This window comes from Arachis hypogaea, chromosome 1, assembly GCF_003086295.3.
Source record: "Arachis hypogaea cultivar Tifrunner chromosome 1, arahy.Tifrunner.gnm2.J5K5, whole genome shotgun sequence".
Classification (NCBI taxonomy): domain Eukaryota; kingdom Viridiplantae; phylum Streptophyta; class Magnoliopsida; order Fabales; family Fabaceae; genus Arachis; species Arachis hypogaea.
Window position 1 is genome coordinate 74,125,625 of NC_092036.1, and position 20,169 is coordinate 74,145,793.

Sequence of the window (20,169 nt, forward strand, 5' to 3'; positions counted from 1 at the left end):
TATTGGATATTGAAATTGTGCAAGTGAAAGCGCAAGATTGATAGAAAATGGAACAATTAACAATAACCAATTCAATGATGAAAAGAAACTACTTATTCATCCTTAGAAATAATGAAATAATCACATGTATAAGGTGCTTGTTACAGAAACTGACAAGTCTTGATAGGAATCAAGTCTAGTCAACTCAAAAAAAATGCAAAGCATTAACAAGGAACAAATACCTTCTTATGTGATTATATTCACTCAAGAACCATGATGACTAAGTAGTTCAATCTCAATTCACTAAAGTAAACGTGCACAATTCATGATTAAGATGCCAAACAAGGATATAGTCTAACACATATGGTAGCTACAACACATGCATTAAACTTGCAATTCATCTAGGAAATCAAATAAAAACTTGATACATAGTGCACATATTCATTAAATCAAAATTCAAGCAACAAGCAACCCAATAATCATCAAGCAAACACTTGTAAATATTTAATTAACAAACAACTAAACCAAAACTAATATAATAACTAAAATAAAAGCGAGAAGCAAACAAAATGAACAAGAACAAGTAGAAAATATGGTGAAAGAGAAGAAGAAGAGAGGAGAGAAGAGAAGAAAAGAAGAAAAGAGGCATAGTGAGAAAACAGGGGCGTGCGCACACTATGAGGAAAGGGGAAGGTGTGCGAGCACACACCCTATGCGAGCACTCCTGGCAGAAGAGGAATCAAGACGTGTGTGTGCGCATGGGGCCGTGCGCACGCACAGAAGGCCTTTATTTTTTTCTTCTTTTTTTTTTAAGGATATGGAAAGGATCACGTGTGCGCACGCACAAAGCATAAGGGGCAGGGGTTCCCATGCATAGGCTGTGCCAACGCTCCCACCAGAGTGGTTGCAAGTTGGCGTGCAGATGCATAAGCTTGTGCGGCCGCACAGAGAGTGCGAAAAAGGGCATGTGTGCGTACGGACGAGTACGTGCCGTACGTGCGGACGCACAGGTCGCAGAAAACAGGGGAATGCACGCGCACAAGGCGTGCTGGCGCTGCGAATAGTGGGCATAAAGGCTTGTGTGCGTTCGCACAGGTAAGTGCGTATGCACAAAAGGTGAATTTTCGTTGTTGTGTGCGTGCGCACAAGGGTGTGCGCATGCACATGCCCTGTTTTTTCCAAAAATTTTCCTTTAAAATTCTAAGGTACCAAGCCTTAGTTCAATCAAAACTCAACACCAAACATGCAAGAACCCATAAATTCTTGATCCAAACCAAAATTAACTTAGAAATATCAAAATTAAACTAATTCTAAGCTAACCAACCAAATAAACATGCAATAAACCAAAATATATACAAAAAGAGAAGAGTGGGAACAATGTTACCAAACACTTTTATTTAATGTCTTTAAGTTAGAAAATTGGGAGAGCCCCTTGCTATGGTGGCTTGTGCTTGACTTCTCCACCAAATGCTAGAATATTCAGTGTCCTCTGGGATCCCAATCCTAACCATTAACAAAAACAAAAGATAACCAAAAAGCAAGCTATTTACATATTAACATATATACAATAGCCAACAACAACACCATTGCAACTCCCCAACAACGGCGCCAAATTTGACAATGACCAATTGCCCCGGGTTTGGATTTTCACACTAAAAATAGGATTGACGTTGCAAGTATAGTCCAAACCCAACAATTGATCATCAATCAAATAATAATGTCACAATACAAAATACCTGGGAGTATTTAGTTCCCGAGTCATTCTCCCTAGGAGTTGCAATGAAATGTACATTTATTGGCTATGAGAGAGAGCATGGGAAATTGGGAAAGCAAGAAAGCAAGAAATGAAAATAGCAAGAAAGCAATTAAACATGCAAGGAATGTAAATGGAAACTCTTGGCAAGAATTGAGGAATTTAGGATTCCTATCCTAGTTATGGACCACAAACATGGCAATTGTGTGGGGTCAATCCAAATAAGTCAATCCTCCTTGAGAATTAGTCAAAAGGGCATAATTGATCTCAATCCATAAGTCCTAATCAACTCACTGATTACTTAGTGAAAGACTAGCATCAATGGAAACCAAACCAATTAGCCATTCCCACACAATGTAGAATGGATGTCAACAACTCTATTCCACCCAAACACCCAAATTTCTCAACCAAGAGTGTGAAAAATAAACATGCAAGAAATTAAAAGTCTAAGCAATAAAAGTCAAAGCAATGAAAATTAAAATGTAAGAAACCTCTTAGCAAGTAATTGAGAGCTAAGGCTACCTATCATAGACATTGACCACAAACATATGATGATTATAAAGAGTTAATCCTACTTAGTCAACCTTACATCGAAGAAAAGTCAAATAGGCATAGTTGATTTTAATCCCTAAGTTCTATGTCAACACTAAGGGGTCACACAGTGTCAAGGGAGACCAAATCAACTAACTACTCTAATGTATCAAACAAGAATGGACATCAATGACTCAAGGATCACCAAAGTCATCAATTCCAAGCCAAGAGTGGAGAAAAACTATGTAAAAACTAAGCCAAGCATTTTATCAAACACTTGGTGTGCATAAAAATAAAATAACATTAAATTGCATTAAAATAAATTCTAAAGCTACCAAAGCAAGAAAATAACAATAACAACTAGAGAAAACAATAAATGACATGGAAACATAAAATTACATTAATTGGAATTAAAATAACAAAAGTGTTCATAACATAAAAATTGACATAAAAGAGAAAATAACAAAAGAGATGAAGAAGATAAAGACAAGAGAGCATGAAAACATAAAGGAAACTACATTAAAACAAGAATTAAAGACTAAAATTAAAAAGAAACTAACTAAGAAAACCCTAATTCAGGAGAGAGTGGGGAGCTTCTCTCTCTAGAAACTAAGAGAAAACATCATAAAAGCTAAATCTAATTGCCCCCCCCCCCCTTCATCCTTCTTCAATTTGGCCTTAAATAGCTTCAAAAAATGAGTTGGATTGGGTTTTGAGGACCCAGAAATCGCTGCCAACGAGTTGCCATTAATGAGGTCACGTGCAGGGACCTGTGGGGACGCACAGATGTGTGCGTCCGCACACATGCTAAATCCTGAGTTGTGCATACGCACAAGTACCTGTATGTACGCACACTTAAACTTATGTCCACTATAGAAAATTGCATATCATTTTGAAGCCCCGAATGTTAGCTTTCCAATGCCGTTAGAACCGCATCATTTTGACCTCTATAGCTCAAGTTATGACCAATTTAGTACAGAGAGGTCAGGGCTGGCAGGTTTCCAAATCCTTCATTTCTTGAATTCTTTCCTTTTGCATGCTCTTTTCCTCACTTTTTAAACCCATACTTGCCTTGGAAACCTGAAAATCACTTAACAAATATATCAAGGCACCAAATGGGATTAAAGTGAATAAAATTGACTAAATTAAGCACAAAAAAGCATGTTTTCACTTTCAAGCACAATTTAGGAAGAAATCTCAAAAGCATGCTATTTAGGTGAATAAATGTGGGTTTATGTGATTGTATCCACTCAAATCAAACCAAAATATATCGTAAAATATGGATCCATCAACCATCTTAGGCTCCGCCTCCTTGGTACTAATGAAGGCTAGCCACTCTTCTATTATTTGTCCAGATAAGGGCTGTCTAGTTTGTCTAGTTTCTCCTTGGAGAAATATGGACTTAGTTTGACTTGCAGCATCTCTTGAAATTTTAACATTTGTTGTTCAAGGGATTACAGTTGCTGGGTTAATGAGTCACTTTGCTCAGGAGGGTCTGACTCAGTAGTCACTGTCTTAACCTCTCCTTTCATTGGAATCTCATTAGATGAGTACAGATGCTGTTTGCTGGAAACTATCTCAATGAGCTCGTGAGCTTCCTCAATTATCTTTTTCATGTGGATTGAACCACTAGCAGAATGGTCTAAAGATATTCTAGCCATGTCTGTAAGGCCATAATAGAAGATGTCTAATTGTACCCATTCTGAAAATATTTCAGTGGGGCATTTTTGAAGCATTCTCCTATACCTCTCCCATGCATCATAAAGAGATTTATTGTTCTCTTTCTTGAAACCTTGGATGTCCAGCCTTAACTGGATTAGCTTCCTTGGTGGAAAGTATTCATTCAAGAACTTATCCACCAGCAGACTCCATATTTTCAAGCTTGATTTGGGTTGATTATCCAACCAACTATTTCCTTGGCTTTTCATAGCAAATGGAAAGAGCAACAACCTATAGTCTGTAGACATCTTGGTCTACTCCATCAGTGTACACTGTGTCAACATATTGCAGGAAATCTGCAAGGAATTCTATGGGATCCTCTTGAGGAAGTCCTTGAAATTGGCAATTTTGTTGTACTAATGTGATTAGTTGTGGGTTGAGCTCAAAGTGAGCTACTCCAATAGGAGGTTTGCTAATGCTGCTTCCATAGAAGTCAGGAGTGGGGGCTGTATAAGACCCCAAAGTTCTTCTGAACTGTTTATCTCCATTCGGGTTCATGGTGAACTCTTCTTGTTCCTGTACACTCAGTCAAGAAACAAGGAAATAGGAAGGTACGTGTCTCTATATCAGAGTATAGAGCACTTTCAGTAAGATGTCTTAAGAAGACAAGAAGAATAGAGGTAGAGTAAGAGAGATGGATTCGAATTTTTGAAATTAAAAAGAAAAGGAAATTAAATTTTTTTTGTTTTTATTTTATTTAATTGTCAATTTCGAAAAGAAGAAATAAAAATAAAAGAAAATTTAAGACAACTAATTAATTAAAAAGATTTGACAATTTTAAAGGTGGTTTTTGAAAAAGAAGAGAGAGAGAGAGAGAGAGAGAGAGAGAGAGAGAGAGAGAGAGAGAGAGAGAGAGAGAGAGAGAGAGAGAGAGAGAGAGAGGTAAGAATATTCGAAAAAGAAGAGTGAGGAATTAGTTAGGAGGATATTGAAAAAGAGGAAAGAGAAAGGAGAATAAAAGATAAAAACAAGTAACTAATTAATTAACAAGATTTAAGAACAAAATAAAAGATTTGATTTTAAAATTAAAAGGAGAAAGTTTTGAATTTTAAAAGTTGAAAGAAAGTAAAAATTTGAAATTTAAAAGTTTTAAATTCAAAAAGAAAGATAAGGTAGAGATTTAAAAAGATTAAGAATGGTAAGATTTAAAATTTAAAGATTTTTAAAAAGATTTTAAAAAGATATGAAAAAGATTTGAAAAGATAAGATTTGAATTTTGAAAAAGATTTGATTTTGAAATTTGAAAATTGAATTTTGAAAACTTGAATTTTGAAATTTTGAATTTTGAAATTGAAACAAGATAAGATAAAGGTTTGAGAAAGATTTGATTTTGAAATTTAAAATTAAGATAAGATAAGATAATGATTTGAAATTTAGAGAAAGATAACCAAAGATAAGATAAAGATTTGAAAAATTTTTGAATTTTAAATTTTAGAAGAAAGATAAGATAAGAAAGAATCAAATTAAAAGAAATATATGATAAGATATAAAAAGATAAGATTTGAAATTTGATTTTTGAAATTAAGATAAGATAAGATAATGATTTTGAAATTAAAATTTGAAATTTTGTTTGAAATTTTTGAAAATAATTTTTAAATAAAGATAGAAAAGATATTTTTATTTTTTGAATTAATGAAGAAAGAGAAAAATAACCAAAAGACACCAAACTTAAAATTTTTAAAACTAAGACTCAATTTTCAAAAACTAAAAAAAGAAAAACACCAAACTTAAAATTTTTAAGATCTAACCAAGAAAAATACCAAGAACAATTCGAATACAAGGAAGAACACTCAAGAACACTTTTCGAAAATTTAAGAAAAGAAAAACACAAAGAGTCACCAAACTTAAAAATGTAAGATCTAATGATACTAATTTTCGAAAATTAGAGGAAAAACAACAAAAAGACACCGACCTCAAAAGTTTTAAAATCAACCAAGAAAATTCACTAAGAACAAGTCGAATATGAAGAAGGAAAAATAAGAACACCTTCAAAAATTTAAAGGAAAAGATAAAAACAGAGGGGACACAAAACTTAAAAATTGACACAAGACTCAAACAAGAGACAAAGATAACTAAAGAAAAGAAAATATTTTGAAAAATTTTTGAAAAAGAAAACAAGAAATAGGTAAGACTCAGTAAGAAAATCAAAAGAAAATACATAGCCAAAAACAGAAAAGGTTTTGAAAAGAAAACAAAAGACACAAACAAAAGAGCGAATAGAACATAAAGAATACATAATCTAAGCAACAAGATAATCCGTTAGTTTGTTCAAACTCGAACAATCTCCGACAACGGCACCAAAAACTTCATGCGTGGAATTTAACTTCGCACAATTGAACCAGCAAGTGCATTTGGTCGTCCAAATAATACCTGAGGTGAATTAGGGCCGATCCCACGAGGATTGTCGGCTTGGATCAAACAGTGGTTATCTCATAAATCTTAGTTAGGCGGATAGAAAAGTTGTTTGTTGGTTGAAAGCGCATAAAAGTAAAATAAAGATAACGTTACTCAGTGGTTGTGAATTCAATGATAAGAAGATGGTTAAGGATTCGGAGATGCTTTGTTCTTTTGGATCAATACTTTCTTACTATCTACTCTAACTGTGAATGATTTCTTCTATAGCAGGCTGTATGTGATCATCGCCGGTTTAAGCGGCCGCCAATCTTCCTCTAGGCTAAACACCAGGTTCAGTGCGCATCCAGTCTGAATGAGGGTGAAGCTCCTGCAGTTCATTCCCTTGGTGATCCTACTCAAAATGCCACAGACAAGGTCGAATCTTCCGGATCAGAGAATGTTGCGCCTTGGTTCTAGCCTTTACCACAAAGACCCTAATCTCCCCATACCTCGGCTGAACTGATATCTCGAGAAGTCCCAAACGAAGTCGTGGATTACCCGTCTAAGAGATATATCCTCAAGCTAGTGGTTCATTGATATCCGATGAACGACGCTTGCTGGACTCATGTAGAATAGAGATAACTTTTGACGGTTCAACTCATTCATAAGGTTGAAGAACGATGATATATCTTAGGAGAGAATCAAACACGAATTGAAATAGAACAGTAATACTTTTATTAAGCCATAAAACTCAGCAGAGCTCCTAACCTTAACCTAGGAGGGTTAATGACTCATACTGTACATAGTAGTGTTCGAAAATAATGGGGAAGGAAGAAGATCGTGTAGAAGGTACTAAACAAGGTTGATCTTCTCCTATATATACTAGTCTAGTAACTAAGGATTACAGAAATACGATAAACTAGTCTCTTAGTACAAAAATCCACTTCTACGGTCCACTTGGTGAGTGTTTGGACTGAGATTGAGTATCTCCCACATGCTAATGTCCCTTAGGGGCGTTGAACGCTGGCTAGGGACCCCTTTTTGGGCGTTGAACTCCAGTTGCTCCTCTGGTGGCGCTGGACATTGAATGCCAGTTTTGGGCCTTCATTTTTTAAACAAAGTATGGACAATTATATATTTCTGTAAATTCCTGGATGTTAGCTTTCCATAGTCGTTAAAAACGTTCTATTTGGGCTTCTGTAGCTCCAGAAAAGCTCTTTCGAGTGCATGGAGGTCAGATCCTGACAGCATCTGCGGTCCATTCTTTGCTTCTGAATCAGACTTTTGCCCAAGCTCCTCAATTTCAGCCAGAAAATACCTAAAATCACCATAAAACACAAACTCAAAATAGAATCCAAAAATGTGAATTTTGCACTAAAACCTATGAAAACTTAATAAAACTTAAACAAAACATACTAAAAACTATATGAAAATGATGGCAAAAAGCGTATAAAATATCTGATCATCAACTATCCACTGAACTGGATGCAAATAAGAACGAATTTGATTCAAATCCCTAGTTATATTGGAAAAATACAATCAGAATAAAGCCTAAACCCTGAACACACTAAATAACTAGTGAATGAGAATACAATCCATGTGGTGAATAAATCATTATAAGCTTTCAATTATTATGAATAGTATTTTCTCATGTAATAGAAGTTAATTGAATAGAGTAACAATCAAGTTCAAAGACCTAGTTACACTATCCACTGAACTGAATGAAAATAAGAACAAATTTGATTCAAAGCCCTAGTTATATTGTAAAAATGCAATCAGAATAAAGCCTAAATCCTGAACACACTAAATAACTAGTGAATGAGAATAACCAAGCCCACTGAACCGAATACAATACATGTGGTGAATAAATCAATATAAGCTTTCAATTATTATGAATAGTATTTCCTCATGCAATAGAAGTTAACTGAATAGAGTAACAATCAAGTTCAAAGACCTAGTTACACTATCCACTGAATTGAATGAAAATAAGAACAAATTTGATTCAAAGCCCTAGTTATATTGTAAAAATGCAATCAGAATAAAGCCTAAATCCTGAACACACTAAATAACTAGTGAATGAGAATAACCAAGCCCACCGAACCGAATACAATACATGTGGTGAATAAATTATTATAAGCTTTCAATTATTATGAATAGTATTTCCTCATGCAATAGAAGTTAACTGAATAGAATAACAATCAAATTCAAAGACCTAGTTACACTATCCACTGGATTGAATGAAAATAAGAACAAATTTGATTCAAAACCCTAGTTATATTGTAAAAATACAATCAGAATAAAGCCTAAACCCTGAACACACTAAGTAACTAGTGAATGAGAATAACCAATCCCACCGAACCGAATACAATCCATGTAGTGAATAAATCATTATAAGCTTTCAATTATTATGAATAGTATTTCCTCTTGCAATAAAAGTTAACTGAATAAAGTAACAATCAAGTTTAAAGACCTAGTTACACTATCCACTGGATTGAATGAAAATAAGAACAAATTTTATTCAAAACCCTAGTTATATTGTAAAAATGCAATCAGAATAAAGCCTAAACCCTGAACACACTAAATAACTAGTGAATGAAAATAACCAAGCACACCGAACCGAATACAATCCATGTGGTGAATAAATCATTATAAGCTTTCAATTATTATCAATAGTATTTTCTCATGCAATAGAAGTTAACTGAATAGAGTAACAATCAAGTTCAAAGACCTAGTTACACTATCCGCTGAACTGAATGGAAATAAAAACAAATTTGATTCAAAACCCTAGTTATATTGTAAAAATGCAATCAGAATAAAGCCTAAACCCTAAACACACTAAATATCAAGTGAATAAAAATAACCAAACTCACCAAACCGAATACAATCCATGTGGTGAATAAATCATTATAAGCTTTAAATTATTATGAATAGTATTTCTTCATGCAAAGCCCTAGTTATACTGTAAAAATACAATCACAATACGTTGATCTACTGAATGAAGCAAATCAATCTAGTAATCCTAAAATGCAACTAGGAGAAATGCCACATTGCAAGATTTCAAATGAACAGTAGTTTTTCTCATATCTTTGGTAGTATTTGTTGCTGCTTTTGTTCGTTTTTGCTTGTTCGTGGCGAAGTCTTGTCGTGATTCTTTTCTAGTAGTGGTTTTCGCAGAGAACGTGACTGAAGTTTGAGTGATTTTGAGAGAGATTCGAAAAGAATGAGTGTTTTTGTGTAGCGGTTTCGTGTTGAGAAAGAAGTAACGTCTCTTTGTAATGAGCGCGAAGTAACGAAGAGATTTTCGAACACGTGTTTTCACGCTTCATTAATACGCATGACTCTATTTGACCTTAGGCCAACTTGGTTACTTATAACAAGCCTGTTTTTTTTTTATTTCTCCTTTTTTTGGTTTTTATTATACAGTATAATAAACACAGACTAACCTATCAACTGATCCTTTTTTTTTTTAAATATTATAGTTAGATCAGACAAAATACGACATTCAGATCCAGTATAGGAGAATCAGATCAAGCGAATCAAGTAAAAAAAATTATTATAGAATCATTTATGACGACACGAGATATACACTGGTATTTGATTTCAGTAGAAAATTTAGTATGTTTACATGTGTTATGGGAGATAGGTAATGATTGAAAAAGAGTATGGAAGATGAGTTATAAAGAGAATATTTTATAGGAGTCGTAGAGATATTCTAATTTTTTTATCAATATATAATTTTTACTATACATTTAATTATAAATACATTTTTATTATATTTTCTCTTAATTATGTTTGTAGTAATAAATTAAAATAAGAGACAAATTACTCTTCCCGCGATGATATATAAATACATTGGCATTATATTACTTGGCCATGCCATGGTTGATAACTATAACTAGATCTTAAGAAATAAACGCCGCTCCTATGATTATAACTCGTAACGCAAACAAATTGAAAAATAATAATCTCAATGTTTCAGTTACTTTGCATAACTGTATTCTGGCAATCTGAACTGCTAATTTAGTACAACCAACGCTAACCAAATATTCCAAACAACGCATTAGGCCATGGTCCGACATGTAGACCATTACAACTAGCTTGATACACGTACTAATTATTTACACCAAATACCTTCTTGACTACAGTCATTCTAAGATTTAATTGTTTCTCTTCCTAAAACTAGCAATCAATTTGTTGTTTCAAATGTCATGCGGGGAAATACCTATTGTAATAATCCCCCAAAAAAATGTTTGATGACGATTCTCTAATAAATAGTAGTGATACAAATTGCTCAAGGCAATATCAGCTACATACCATGCCAAGGCCTTTTTGAACCTAGAGGAATGGTATTGGATCCTGATCTTCCACCTCTGTTGCCAAAGCCTCCACGTCCTCTTGATCGAAAGCTTCCTCCGGATCCTGCACGATGATGAGAATGATTTGCATGTCGACAATGAACACTCACATATATCAGCGTCAAAGAGGATATTTTAGTTACCTAATTGAGCAGAACCAGCTGACCTAGCCAATGCAGATAGTGCAGGACTCACAACCTGACCTGCATCTTGTAAAATCTTTATCAGAGCCCTCGCATACTTAGCATTAGCATGTGTGAAGAAGGTGTGCGCAGTCCCTTTAGCCCCTGCACGACCAGTTCGACCAATTCTGTGTACATAATCTTCCAGGCTTGAAGGAAAATCATAATTGACCACACATTTTATGTCTTTCACATCTACAAGGAAAGAGAACATGTAAAAGTCAGCAAGAGTCATGATTCAGACATGGAGAAAACTGCAAAATTCCTTATCCCTGCTCCTTAAGATTTTAAGAGATCAAACTCAAGTAAACACATTCATCAAATAAATGTGCCCACCTTAACCTTTCAGGGATAAGGAGCAGCCTCACCATCACTGCCGTCTACCACATCCAATTATCTACTAAGTATGCATTAGTCAACCAGGCTGCAGAGAGTAACCAGCTCCATAACTGTGGATGGGGATAACTATGTTGTTAAAAAATTTACAAGTGGTGATAATGTGGTATGACTTGCATTGGCAACACTAGTTTATAATTGATAATCAATCTTGCTTTCCCAACCATGTAAAATGCACGAATAACCCAATTTATCACATTTTCAGGATAACACAACACGATGTACCACCTCAAATTTTGGATAAACATCCAAGCCATACCAATGGAACTCTGCCTCAGGCATCCATGTAACTTGACATTTGAAAAGGATAGTTCTCAGATTAATAACAAGAGGCAGTCCACTTACTGCAGTAAAATAATTTCACCACTGAATGCAACTCATTGATCCCCTGGTCAAGTTACAGGCGGTCCCAACACCCTGACAAAGTGACAATATGCTCCCCCATGAACCCAAACCACAAATTATATCAAGAACTGGACAGCAGCCGGCCGACTCACCTATGGTTAAAGTTTTAGACCTATTCCAAAATTCCTATGATTCTTAATACACAGTGATCCTACCAAGACCCCGTGCAGCAACATCAGTGGCAGTCATTATTGGACTTCTACCATTCTTAAACTCAGCCAAAACCCAGTCTCTTTCAGCCTGGTTTTTATCACCATGGATGGATAGAGCTGGCCATCCATCCATCCTCAATTGTCTTGTAATTTGATCACATCCCTTTTTTGTCTCCATAAATATTAGAATTCGGCTCCCATCCATCACTTCTTTCAGCAATCTAATCAATCTGCATTCACAAAGGTAAAGAATCAATCTAGCATGCAAAGACAATAGTCACTATCTTTTACCGTTGAGGATATAAACCTGTTATATTTCTCTGCATCTGTCACAACTTCAACAACTTGATTTATAGATTGGTTTGCTTTCAGTTCCGGTGACCCAATAATTACCTATAATAAAGATATCCCAAATGATAAGATTATCAACAAAAAGATAGCAAGAGCATGATTCAGTAACCTTATATGGGTTGCGCAGGAACTGCCTTGCCAGAGCTTCAACCTCCTTTGGCCATGTAGCACTCCAATATAACGTCTGTCTATCTGGTCGAATCTGTTTAACCAAAGTCACTGAAAGATTGTAACTAAAGCTAATGTATTTAATATGATTTTACAGCTGTATATAAAAGTATGTCATGAGCTATAAAGCTAAACTTGATTACAGGGAATGAATAAGATGCTCTTCTAAGGAAAACAGTTTTAATTAATTATATTTTCACACTACTTCCATGTTGACAGTTAATTGAGCACAATACCTGGCCTACAATTTTCCTTATCTGAGGTTCAAAACCCATGTCCAACATCCTATCAGCTTCATCCAAGACAAGGTAAGTAACTCTCTGCAAGTTTGTGTGCTGAGCTTCCAGCATATCTATAAGGCGACCTGGTGTAGCAATAACAATCTCTACACCTGCAAAGCCCCAAAGTTAAACAACCAATTTTAAGTTCCACAACAGAAATAAGTCATTCAAAAAACACAAGAAAAGACAAGTACCCCTTTGAAGGTCACGAATTTGAGGTCCCTTTGGTGCACCACCATAGATGCATGTAGTTCTAATATTTGCCCGTCCTGCGAATTTCTGAGCTTCTTCTTGAATTTGAACAGCTAACTCTCTAGTTGGTGCTAAAACTAAGACAATGGGACCATCCCCATGTGCTGAAAATCAGCAAACACATCCATCATTATATAGAAATAAATGGACTATTATGAACAAGGAAACTTTGTGTTCACCAGATTAGATTAAACAGCAGATCCAATACATACACAGTCGAGGTTGTGCACTGACATGCACCAAAGCAGGAAGCAGATATGACAAAGTTTTGCCGGAGCCAGTCTCCGCAATGCCAATCAAATCTCTGCCTTTAAGAGCCATCGGCCAACCCTGGGCCTGGATTGGAGTCGGCTCAACAAATCCCAGGTTTTCAATCACCTCAAGGCAGTAATCTAGAATCAAATCAAATATCACAAAAACAGACACATGACACACAAGAAATAATATAAAACAATCGCTTTCAGCCTTTAAGCATGAGAAAAATGCCGTGAAAAAAGTTATACCAGGAAACCTGGCCTCATGGAACATCCGAATGGGTTTCGGCACATCATGGCCTTGCACTGTTATTTCTCTACTGGCACGATAATGCATCACTTCTTGATCGGACATGGCCCTCACTGCAGGGGACTCAACGTAGAAATTCTTCTCAAAAGGGACCAAATTCTTAAAATCCTGCTTTGGCAAGGAAATCTTGTTCAATTCATCCTTCGATGACCGTCCACCATGTCTACCACCTCCTCCTCCTCTTCCACCACCATGACTTCTGCCTCCCCTAAAACCGCTTCCACCGCCTCTACCAGTTCCGCCGTTTCTACCAGTACCTCCGCGACCTCTTCCACCAGTACCGTAACGACCTCCGCCGTCTTTTCTGCCACCAGCATGGCCATTACCAAGTCCACCACCGCCTCGGCCTATATTGAAACCACCAGGAGGGGGCGTAAAGGAAGTTACCGACGAGGACCCGAAGGCATTCGGAGCTCCTCTTCCTGCACCATAAGGGACCGGAGGGGCACCGTAGGGGACCGCAGCACCACGACCTACAACAGGAGGCGGCATGAATGGTCCAGAACCGAGGATATCGCTGCAAAGTGAAAAGGATTTAAACGCGTGCGTTTTGATATCAAAGTAAGGAGCATGATGAGAAAAAGGAAAAAAGCCTGGATGAGGTAAGAATGAAGAATGAATAAACCTGCGACGGTTGCGATAAGAAGCGGCGTCAGAGTATCTGTTATCGTAGGGGTTCATCTGCAGAGAGGCTAGGGTTAGGGTTTGAAATTGGAGAGAATTTGAGATGAATGGAAAAAGTGTGATGAATTTGAAGTGCAACTTGGAAACAAATGGGGAAACTTGGGTTTGGGGGGAGAGAGAGAGAACAGAAGCGTATTTGAATTAGAGTGCAATTTGGTTTGATTTGGTGGCGTCTTCGTAAGAATGACGCGGTGGAGGGTGGTTGCAGCCTTTGCTGCGCTGTGAATCTCAGACCCAAGAGGATTAACCATCCACTTAAATTTTATATATATATATATATATATATATATATATATATATATATATAGAAGATTAAAATTATAATTTTAAATTATTTTTTAAAAATTAATTTGAATTATAATAATTTAATTAATAAAAAAATAACATATTATGTATTGTTTATTTTTTTAAATTTAATGTTAATTAGATTAACTCTAAAATAGTTATTAATTGGTTTTAATAATTTATTTTTTCAGTAAATCAGACATATATACTGAATATGATCATAAATAATATAGTAATAGTTAAATCTACCAATAAATATGTTGGTTATTATCACACTATAAAACAAATTAAATATAAAGGCTATTAGCACCTATAAATCTATAAAATCGCACTGTATTTAATTCGCGTGCAAGGGTTTACTTATCAAATAAACTTAAAATATGAACAAAAAATATTTATAAATTGGACCTAGCATCACTTAAAAGAATAATGGAAAATAATCAACTTACCTTATCATCTATGAGAACTATTTTTATGTAAGTCGTCTTGTTCTTGTCAAATTTGGATAAGACTTTTCATAACCTTATATATTAATTTTGTTAAATAATTAAATATATATATATATATATATATATATTACAAAAAATTTAAATTATCTTTAAATAAAATAATAATACCCTTAAAAATTATTAATCAAAATAAATAAAAAAGAATTAATATAAAACAAAATCATAGAAACATATTAACAAAATTAAGATAAAAAAATAAAAAATTACAAATATTTTACTTGAAGGACAAAATAAAAAAGGAGAAAAGGGATGTATAAAATTATAAGATAATAATTTAAATTAATTGAGTTCATTTATTTCATTGTTTTATATATTATTTATTAAATAATTTAATATTTATGTTGATTATATTAAATAATAAATTAGTTATAATTAATTTGGTTTAATGAATCAAACAAAATTTAAAATAATTTGATATTTACTCTAACTAAATTAAATATTTGAAGTTATGATTAATGTAATTTAATGAATCAAATAAAAAATTAAATGATGAAATATTTATCCTAATCAAATAAGATTATATAATTGATTAGTTATAATTAATACAATTGAATGAATCAAACACATTAAATTAAAAAATAATTTAGTTAATTTGTGTCTTAAGGATACATTTTAAAAATATTTATTTTTTAACAACTTTTATAAAAGATTTTTTATAATATTTTAAACCTATGGTCTAAAGGCACAGTTATAATAATCCATTAAAAAGTACTTAATTAATTAATATAAATAATTAATATAATTGATTTAGTTCAATAAATTAAAAGAAATAAATGTGAAAGAAAGAGATACAGCGAAAGTAAAATTAAAAAATGTATATCCATTAAAAAGCAATAAAAAACAGTCCCTTTTACTTTTTTATTTATTAATTATTAATTTATTATAATTAATTTCATAACATTCATTACACATTATTCATCTTATAAATTAATACAATCAATTTATTGATATCAATTATCGATAATTAATTATAATTGATATAACTCATTTTGCTAAACTTTTTAAATAATTAATTAAAAATGCACGTTTCAATTTTTTGTTAAAGTAAAATAAAATAAAATATATAAATTGAGTAGATATAAATCTGAAAATTATAAATTTTATTAACAATTCAAACCATAAAATTAAATTTAATGTCTATTTTAAAAATAATTATTGACTTTTTATTCTTTTAATTATTAATAATTTAAATAAAATAATATCTTATAACTTATTTTATTATTTATTTTAAGTAATTACTAACATAGTTGTTAGTAATACCCAAGTGTATATTATCAACATAATTTTATCATGGGTATTTCAATCTTATTGTCATTGTAATTTTGTACCGTCTTTTTTTTAATTGTTATTATGTTATTAGAATTGTTAAATAATATTAAAAAATATTTTAAAAATAGAAATAGTGATGACACCTTAAATAATTGATTCAATAGAATTAAATTTAAACAAATAAGATGATTCAATCAATTATATAAATAATAGCATATTTATAAATATTAATATTGAAAATAGTCTCACTAATGTAAATGATCAATACAATAATTATATAAAAAATAATTAATTACATAATTATATAATTTTCAAGATCCTTTATAGTTAAATATAACAGACAAATAAAAAAATATCTATATGATAATGTCCTAATATTTCAACATACTTTAAGTAATTTTTATAAATTTATATATCATATTATAATTTTAAGTCAACTCCTTAAACACATTATAACATAAACCATCTAAAAAGATACATCAAATTAACTAATATCACATGGGTCACAACATACACTCTAAATTGTCACAATATTTCAAATAAAAAGAGCATCGATACAGAGAAATCAATGAATATATATAACTAAAATAAAGAGTAACAAAGAGACACAAAAAAATAAAATAAAATAAAGAGAATCAATAAAAATATATACATATAAACCACATACACGAACAATGTATATATTAATTGTGAATCACAAAAAAAAGACAATATATATATGAATTGAAGTACACATGACAAAATAGAATATTACAAAACAAAATTATAGTAAGATTATTTAAAAATAACATAAAAATGACACATTTTTTTGTTAATTAGAAATTAAAAGAAAAAAAGTGTACACCTAATAATAAGCAATTAAAATAAATAAAAAATTTTAAAAAAATATAAAAAATAAAATGTATAAATAAATATAAAAGAAACAAAAATTCAATAAATTACAAAAATTGTACCTAAACACGAGAGAAAGGGGGAGGGAGAGAGGGAGAGAGAAAGAAAAGAAAGCGAATGAGTAAAAAATATTTGATCTGGTATAAATAGATGGTATTGAGAAAAATAAACTAATTAAATTAATTCATATATTTTATTATCATATTTATTATTTATTAAATAATTCGATATTTATTCCAATCAAATAAAATAATTAATAAATTCATATAAATTATAATAAATGGTGAGATTTGAATGTCTAATCAAATTAATTATAATTGATTTGCTTTAACGAATTAAATGAAATAAATCAGGAAACACCTTAAGAGCATGCCGCATCAGTTCTGTTATTAAGTGTAAAAATCTTATTTTTATATAAATTTATTTCAAATATTTTTCTAGAATAAATTTATTTATAGAAATATAAATTGGTTATTAATAACCAGTGTCATTATCATATAATTATCATATTATTATTATTATTATTATTATTATTATTATTATTATTATTATTATTATTATTATTATTATTATTATTATTATTATTATTATTATTATTATTGGATAATGAAAAAAAATTAAAATTATATCAATATTTTTAAAAATTAATATAATTAAAATGACTAAAAATATTTAAAATTAATGTGCGTTATTAATATCATAAAATTTGATCATTTTATGATTAGATTCAAATATTCTTATCATGATTACCATGACCGGTGCAATTATCATATCAATTATTATTATTATTATTATTATTATTATTATTATTATTATTATTATTATTATTATTATTATTATTATTATTATTATTATTATTATTATTATTATTATTATTATTATTATTATTATTATAAAATGATTAAAAGTATTTTTAATTGATAATTGATAAGTAGTTTAAAAATGTATTAAATATTGAGTTGATATAATTATAATAAAGATATATTCCTAAATTAGTATAATTATGTATTATTCATTAAATATTAATTATAATATAATTATAATAAAGATATTTTTTATAAAATAATTTAGAATAGAGAATAGGAAAGTTCATTTTGGAGAAAAAACGGAGTCACGAGAGATCGACACCTCACCTTTATTAGTTGGGAGAAAACCCAGTTTTAGTATATTAAGTAGATATATATATATATATATATATATATATATATATATATATATATATATATATATATATATATATATATATATATATATATATATATATATATATATATATATATATATATATATATATATATATATATACTTATAAAGACTCATTCTTAAATGCTCCTTGTTAAGTAGGGAGCTGCACATGTTAGTTCGTTAAATCTAAATTCTTTATTTATTATATTTTATTTGAATGGCCTTGTTTAAAAAAAGTAACATGTTAATCAGGTTAATCACTTTTTATTTTTAAATTTAATTTTTTTTTGTAAGTTTTACATATTAGACTGAAATCCAAAAAAAATAGCATATGAATATTAATTATAACATGTCTGTACAAAAAACTTTTTTTGGGCTTTAAAATTAAAATAAATAATACATAAGAAATAAGTTAAGAATTCATATACCAAAATATAACAAAAAAAATCTTAGAAAAAATAATATTAAATGTATATAATATTAAAATTTAAATAAATTTTATTTTATGTAAAAAATTGTAATATTAAATATAAACACAATGATAAAAGATTTTGTGTTATATAAATTTAATTAATTAATATATATATATATATATATATATATATATATATCACGTAAAAAACAAACAAATATATAATAATTTTATTTTGTGCAAAACAAAATTATAATATTAAATGTGAAGACAATGATAAAAGATTTTTTATTATATAAATTTTATTAATATATATATATATATATATATATATGTATACTCACTTAAAAGTATAATTTGTTTTTCTTATTTACACTTTAAATAGAGATAATATTTTTATAATATAAAATTAAATTTTATAATTTATTATCTAATAATAAAAAAATTCATACCAAGATGACTATAAAATCTTTGTTAAAGTATTTACTTTTTTCATACAAAAAATTGAACAATAAGCTGTGTAATGATTTTTTTGGTTTTACTAGGTAAGAGAATTAACTTACAATGATTTCAAGTCATCAGACCAAACTTAAAGAAAACCAAGTGGAAAGAGCTGAAGCGCTCGAATGAAGAGTTTAGTTTTAATTGAACTTGCTTTTAACTCATCCTCTTGTGCATCATCATGCATGAATGTGCATATAAACCTTTATTTACTTTAACGGAAACAAACATGACAAGGATATCAATTATTATGGTTGGTAGCTAAAATCATGATCAAATCAGGGTCAGGGTGCTGCTAATTTTATAAATGGCTACCTTGAAATGGAATAAATACCATTATTATTTTAAGCTTCATTTGTACATTTGTACAATTTGTACATCTTTCTAAGGACAATAAATTTGGTTTTTAGGGCTCCAAGGTTGCCCATCCGAGCATATGAACTTTGAAACGATTATAGTTGATTTTATTGTAAACCAAGCCAAAGTATATTAAGCGTATTTTCTTTTGGCAATAAACAACTTTAATACTCGTTGATTCTTTATCTTTAGCATGTGTCTTTTTCCCATTTTTTTTTTTGAGGAGCAAGTGTCCATTTAACAAAATTGATCATAAATACTTATTTGTGTTACAAGATGTGATTAAAGTATTATTTTTAAATTCCATTTGTTCCTTGAGCATTTTTTTTAATCGACGTACAATAATTATTTTATAATTTTTAGTATATAAAATTCTTATAGCTCAGACCTGTCAACATATCCCATACACAGGTGGATTAGATTAACCATTAATGCTTCTAGCGAGTTAACGATCTCATGATTTTATATTGGCAGCTACCTTGCTATAAACTCAGCTACCATTTTACGTTGTTAAGGAAAATGTACACAAGGTAAAGAAGTAAAAAACACAGATTGGCATGATTCAAGCTCACTGTTTCAAAGAAAACAGTACTAAATTATTCCAGCTACAAGAATATAGCCATGATCATCGAAATGAAACTGAAAGGTGGTGTA

At 30.9% G+C, this 20,169-nt stretch overlaps 1 protein-coding gene across 3 annotated transcripts; it reads right to left on the minus strand.

Moving 5' to 3' along the window:
- Window positions 1-10,267: 10,267 nt before the first annotated feature.
- Window positions 10,268-14,384, minus strand: LOC112805782 (DEAD-box ATP-dependent RNA helicase 20). 3 transcript variants are annotated; one of them, XR_003203771.2, is made up of 11 exons: window positions 14,048-14,384; window positions 13,362-13,939; window positions 13,071-13,250; window positions 12,801-12,962; window positions 12,562-12,716; window positions 12,267-12,359; window positions 12,114-12,199; window positions 11,595-12,036; window positions 11,190-11,302; window positions 10,815-11,048; window positions 10,268-10,735 (listed from the first exon to the last, which is right to left on the minus strand). XR_003203771.2 is itself a non-coding variant. In XM_025848118.2 (10 exons), exons 1-10 carry the CDS (start codon window positions 14,101-14,103, stop codon window positions 10,623-10,625), a joined length of 1,884 nt encoding a protein of 627 aa, XP_025703903.1. In that variant the 5' UTR covers window positions 14,104-14,384; the 3' UTR covers window positions 10,268-10,622. The 3 variants fall into 3 exon arrangements, 1 of the variants encoding a protein (XP_025703903.1); XR_003203770.2 differs by having other exon boundaries at window positions 11,190-12,036; XM_025848118.2 differs by lacking the exon at window positions 11,190-11,302 and having other exon boundaries at window positions 11,810-12,036.
- Between the last annotated feature and the right edge of the window lie 5,785 nt (window positions 14,385-20,169).